The sequence below is a fragment of the Lepus europaeus genome, chromosome 9, assembly GCF_033115175.1.
Source record: "Lepus europaeus isolate LE1 chromosome 9, mLepTim1.pri, whole genome shotgun sequence".
NCBI lineage: Eukaryota > Metazoa > Chordata > Mammalia > Lagomorpha > Leporidae > Lepus > Lepus europaeus.
The window spans coordinates 13,600,765-13,607,169 of NC_084835.1; the positions used below are offsets into that span (position 1 = coordinate 13,600,765).

General features: G+C 52.2%; 1 protein-coding gene across 1 annotated transcript in view; it reads right to left on the reverse strand.

The window, feature by feature from the left end:
* PODXL2 (podocalyxin like 2) overlaps positions 1-206 on the reverse strand; it is a 40,541-nt gene extending 40,335 nt beyond the window's left edge. Inside the window, exon 1 of the mRNA XM_062200573.1 lies at positions 119-206. Coding sequence (XP_062056557.1) covers positions 119-206 — 88 coding nt within the window. The remainder of the gene's footprint in view (positions 1-118) is intronic.
* Between the last annotated feature and the right edge of the window lie 6,199 nt (positions 207-6,405).

Genomic DNA, 6,405 nt, shown 5'->3' on the forward strand with positions numbered 1-6,405 from the left:
CAGCCGGCGGGCGGGTGGGCGGCCCGCGCGCTCTCGCGCCGCACGAGCCCGCCCCTTTGTTGGCGGCCCGGGGAGCTGTCCAGCACGGCGCCCGCCGCCCGGTGCCGCGCGCACTCACCCCCGGCCAGCAGCAGCAGCAGCAGCAGGAGCGGTGGCGGCGGCGACGACAGCCGCAGCCGCCGGGGAGCCCGCAGCAGCCGGCCCATGGTGCAGCAGTCGCCGCCCGCAGCCGCAGCGGCGCGGCGCCCGGGCCCGCGTCAGGGGCCGCGCGGCGGCGGCGGCGGCGCGCGCCCGCCCCATTGGCTCGCGCGGCCGTCACTCACGCCAGCTCCCGCCCGGCCTCGTGCCGCGGGCGCGCCCCCGCGCAGGCGAGGCGGGCGCGCGGCCGGCCGCCCCTCCGCCGCTGCCCCAGCCCCCGCGGCCAATCAGCGCCGCGGACACCCCGAGGAGGGCGGGTCCCGAGCTGCCCGAGGGCCTCGGCCTCGCACCTGTGGCGGCACCTGCGCCCTGGGGGCCTGGCAAGAGGTCAGCGTGCGGGTCAGTCGGCCGCCCGCCGGAGAGGGGGAGCACGTCGGAGTGACCCCCGAGAGGCAGCGTGGTCAGCTGCGTCGGGGGAGCCCGAGGAGGCGAGGACCACCAGGTCCACCTCGGCTTGGGTGCGCTCTGTGGACGAGGGCTTCGGCCACGCAGCTGACTCGACTCCCCACCCGGTTCCCAGAGGCCACGCGCTGTCCAAGCTCGGCAGGTGCAGCCACTTCCCACCCCACTGCCCACCTGTATCAGCGCGCAGGTGGTGCTGTCGCTGAACCGTTAGCAAGCACAGGTGCAGCCAGACAGCGGGCAGGGGAACCTGCAGACACCAGTGTAGCCGCCCTTGGGAGGGGCGTGGGGCGTGAGGTTCGGTTCTCAGAACATTCCAGACAGAGGGCAAACACCTGTTGGCGATTCCCCGGCTAGAGAGGCGCCCAGACCCTTTGAGAATGACTGCAACTTAAACAGGTTTTGTGGGCGCTTTCCTTATAGGCGGTGTATTAGGAAAATAGATTTTTCTATGGAGTCTGCTTTGTCCAACAATACCTTCTCCCCCGTGCGGGGTGTAGCACTGTGACCTCACACGGTTCTTCCAGGAAAAACACAGCGTTAGGAGCCTGGGTGGATTTCACGATAAGACAGGGGCAGAAGACGGGCAAACGGCTTCAGCTAAACAGCTCAGTGAGTTTTTGGTTGTGCCCTTGTATGAGTTTTCCATGAAGAACGTAAGCCCAGGGAAGAAGGGGCTAATCTAAGAACCTAACAGAGCAGTCATGTCAGGTTAGACTTTAGTAAAGGCTTGTTTCGTTCAAGGAACCACCCCATGTCTCAGCTTATGGCCAACTTAAGCTTCATGGCCTTTTTTTTTTTTTTTTAAGATTTATTTATTTATTTGAGAGGCAAAGACAGACCTTTCATCTGCTGGTTCATTCCCCAAGTGGCCACAACTACCGGAGCTGGGCCACACCAAAGCCAGGAGCTTCTTTCGCATCTCCCACGTGGGTGCAGAGGCCCAAGCACCTGGGCCATCTTCCACCGCTTTCCCAGACCATTAGCACGGAGTGGATTGGAAGGGGCGCAGCCAGGACTCCAATCAGCACCCATATGGGAGGCCAGTGCTGCAAGCGGAGGCTTAGGCTACTACGCCACAGCGCCGGCTGCCATAGCCTGTTTTATTGGTTGGGTATCAGAGGTACTGGGTAGTAAGGGGTCTTGAATGTGATACATTTGCCCTCCAACCTGTTAGAACTTCCTTTCTTATCAGGCATCATGGTGTAAACTGGGTATTTGTTTTAGATGAATCCGACGGCCACCTGGGAGGAAGGCCTGTGATAGAAGGAAGAGCCAAGGGCCAGTGAAGAGACTTGCAGGAGTCCTGGTGGCCAGGGGTGAGGTCTGACCTGGGGCTGGCGTAGCAGGGTTAGAGCAGAGCAAACTCTCCCGAGGTACAAGTCAGAGCACACAGAGAATGACAGCGCTGAGCCGTGTTTCCTCTGCTGGTCTCCATCCAAACAGCAGCTCCGGGCCAAGCTACTCCCCTCCCCAGCCAAGGGGAGACCGGAGCATGACGGGGTCATTGCTACAGAGTGTAAAGCAGTTTTGGACTTTAAAGCGTCCCTGTGGCCCACAGGCCAGGTTCCTCCTATTGAGCTCATCGTCACATGATTGAACTCCTTTCGAGAACTTTCCAAGGGGACGGGCGCTGTGGTATAGCAGGTTAGGCTGCTGCCCGCGGTGCCAGCATCCCACAGGGGCACCAGTTTGAATCCTGGCTGCCCCACTTTTGATCCAGCAGCAGGTGACCCAGATGCTTGGGCCTTGGAGAGACCTGGATGAAGCTCCTGGCTTCCGTCTGGCCCGGCCCTGGCTGTTGCGCCCATTTGGGGATGAACCACTGGATGGAAGATTTCCCATCTCTTCCTCTCTCTCCATACTTCTTTCCAATAAATAAGTCTTTAGACCCCCACACACAAACAAGAGCAAAAACTGGGGGAGGTAAGATGGAAGTGTGCACCTGCCTTCCATCCTGTTCAGTTCCTAGGAGTGACAGGAAGACACACACACGTGCCAACACACACATGGAAAATAGCACTGGGAAACCCGAGGGCACAGTGGCGGATCTAAGAGGCCGAGGAATCTCTTGAAAGATGCAAAGTAAATGAGCATTAATTGACAAAGCAAACCGCAGTCCAAAGTCCGTGCGCCTCTAATGACTCCTCGATTGCGGAGTCCGTTCAGAAATTAACAACGTGAAAACTCCGTCCATCAAAACCCATGGGATGTGGCCAAGTCAACCGACATCTTATAGCCACAAATACACTCACTTTTTAAAAAGACATTAAAAATAAATGCACGAAGCATTCAATGTAGGAAGCTTTAAAAACACAAACACACACAATAGCCAATCAATAAATTTCTATGGTTGTTGAAGTAAAAACAAAAACCAAGTAGAACCGATTGCTAAGAGCGTGTTACTGGGTAAGAGGAATAAAGCAGCATTAAGAAAAAAGGAAAAGGCATAAGTAAATGCAAAGGAATGAAAGAGGGAACAAAGGTACAAATAAGATTGAAAAACTACAACCATCACCTATCAAAAAATTTAAAATCAAATTTTGAAATTTAGGCAGCTTTTTCATAGTATGCATTTTCTATGAACTTTTTAAAACTTCTCATGATTTTCAAATTTTATTACATAAAAAACTTCTATTTTAATTACATTTTCCTGAGCTTTTTTTTTAAAAAAAATCCTCATAAATCTAATTTTTAAAAGATTTATTTATTTACTTTAAAGGCAGAATAACAGAGGGAGAGACAGAGAGAGACACATCTTCCATCCGCTGGTTCACTCCCCAAATGGCTGCAACAGCCAAAGCTGGGACAAACACAGTTAAGAGCCAGGAGTTCAATCCAGGGCTCCCATGTGGGTACAGGGCCCAAGGACTTTCCCAGCACATTAGCAGGGAGCTGGATGGGAAGTGGAGCAGCCAGGACTTGAACCGGCACCCATACGGGAGGCCAGCACTGCAGATGGCGGCTTAACCAGCTATCCCACACTGCCAGTCCTATTAATATCTAATTTTGAAAGCACAAAACTTACTCTGAAAACACAAACACTGTTGAAAGACATGAAAGACGACTTACTAAATGGAGACGTTCCAACTTCTTGGCTCAGAGGACCTAACAGTGAACAGCAATCCCAGTAGTGAGCTACAGAGTCAATGCAATCCCCCTGTGAAATTCTTGTTGGCTTCTTTGCACAAGTGGACAAGCTGACCCTAAAATTCACACAAAAATCCAACGCATCGAAAATAGAACTTGAAGAACAAATTGTACACGGGTAGACATGTCCTTGAAAAAGAACTCAGAGCCTATTAATAAACTTTCATCATCACTAGTCAATTGTCAATAAGCCGGTCAGTTCAATGCGGAAGCAATGGTTTCTTCAGGAAATGGTGCCGAGCCGACTGTATACGCACACAAGAGAATGAGGGCTGGTGCTTCGACCTCCTACCTCATACAAAACTTACCTCCAAGTGGATCTGAGACCTAGGAGCTAACACCGTGAAAACGAAACTATTAGAAGAAAATACATGGGACCGGCACTGTGCTGTAGTGGGTAAAGTTGCTGCCTGCAGTGCCGGCATCCCAAACGGGCGCTGGTTCGAGTCCCAGCTGCTTCACTTCCAGTCCAGCTCTCTGCTATGGCCTGGGAAAGCAGAAGATGGGCCAAGTCCTTGGGCCCCTGCACCTATGTGGGAGACCTGGAAGAAGCTCCTGGTTTCGGATCAGCACAGCTCCAGCCACTGCGGCCAACTGGGGAATGAACCAGTGGATGGAAGACCTCTCTCTCTCTGACTCTATCAAATACTTAAATAAATAAATCTTTTAAAAAAAAAAAAGTGAATAGGAAACACAGGGAAACGGGAGATGCTCCGAGTGTTCATGAGAATTAAAAGGTGGAAACAACCCTGACAAATGGACAAACAAGACGTAGCTGCCCACCCACACCACAGCACTACCCAGCAATAAAGCAAAATGAAGTCTGGACACATTCAAAGGACACAGCAGGCCACAGTCGACAATCCCAGTCACGTGAAGCGTGTGATGAGGCAAACCCCTAGAGACAGACAGATTACTGGCTGCCTAGGGCTGGTATGGGGTTTTAGACCGGGGCCAGGGTGGGAGGAAGGATGAGAGAGTGTTAAAATTCATTGTGATGATGCCCAACCCTGAATATGAAAAACCATTAAATTATATGCAAATTATCAATAAACCTCTTAGGAAAAGTGATACACAAACATTTTATATATATATATATATTTAACATATTTGCACACCCATGTATGCACACACACAAACATGTAGTGTAACTCTATTTTAAAAATACACATATTTGGGCCGGCACCGTGGCTCAACAGGCTAATCCTCCGCCTTGCAGCACCGGCACACCGGGTTCTAGTCCCAGTCGGGGCGCCGGATTCTGTCCCGGTTGCCCCTCTTCCAGGCCAGCTCTCTGCTGTGGCCTGGGAGTGCAGTGGAGAATGGCCCAAGTGCTTGGGCCCTGCACCCCATGGGAGACCAGGAGAAGCACCTGGCTCCTGCCTTCGGATCAGCATGGTGCGCCGGCCACGGCGGCCATTGGAGGGTGAACCAACGGCAAAAGGAAGACCTTTCTCTCTGTCTCTCTCTCACACTGTCCACTCTGCCTGCCCAAAAAAAAAAAAAAAATATATATATATATATATATACACACACACACACATATTTGGAGGCTGGCACATGGAGGTTAAGCAGCTGTCTGTGATACTAGCCTCCCATACGGACGCTGGTTCAAGTCCCGGCTCTTCCACTTCCGATCCAGCTCCCTGCTAAAGCACCTGGAACAGCAGCAGATGGCCCATGTCCTTGGGCCCCTGCACCCACGTGGCGGACCCACAAGAAGCTCCTGGCTGCTGGCTTTGGCCTGGCCCAGCCCCAGCCATTGCAGTCATTTGGGGAATGAACCAGAAGATGGAAATCTGTCTCTGTAACTCTTCCTTTCAAATAAATACATCTTCAACAAAAATAAAACATTTGGGATGTCTTCATCCCACACTGGAGTGCCTGGCTCAAGTCCCGGCTACTCTGCTTCTGATTGCAGCTTCCTGCTAGTGCACTGTGGAAGTGGAGTGGCAGCTGATACGTCACCTAGTCAGGTGCCTGCCACTCACATATGAGATGGCACTGGAGTTCCAGACTCCTGGCCTGGTCACCTAGGCCTTGCTGTTGCAGGCATTTGAGAAGCGAATCAGAGAATGGGGAACCGTTTGTCTCTCTCTGTTGATTTACCTTTCAAATAAATAAAGTTTTTAAAAAGCACTTGGGTCCCTGATACCCACCCACGTGGGAGACCCAGACTAAGTTCCAGTCTCCCAGCTTCAGCCTGGCCCAGTCCTGGCTGTTGTGGGCATTTCGGGGAGTGAACCAGTGCATGGGAGATCTTTCTTGGCCTTTCAAATAAAAATGAAAATAATTTCATGAAAATTAATGAAAAGTTAATGCATATGGTATCACATTTTTTGACTTTTAAAAAAATTAATCTGATAAACTATGGCAAGAGTAAGGAACTGAATTGCTTAATCCCAAGGTGAACAGCAACGGAAAAGCTTCCCCTGCTGCACATACAGTCAGCTGTCCCCCCCGGGCTGCCCTCAGCGCCAGACTGAGGTCCCCTCCACGCAACCACAAACGCGAGTGTCAGGGACGCATGTACATCAGGACGCCTTAGAGATGTCTGCGCAGGACACTGGTGACAGCACAGCCACAGCTCACATCGCCGTCGACAGGTCTGTCACTCTACCTGCTCTTTCAGATACTCGGGCCAGCTGGCCTCGA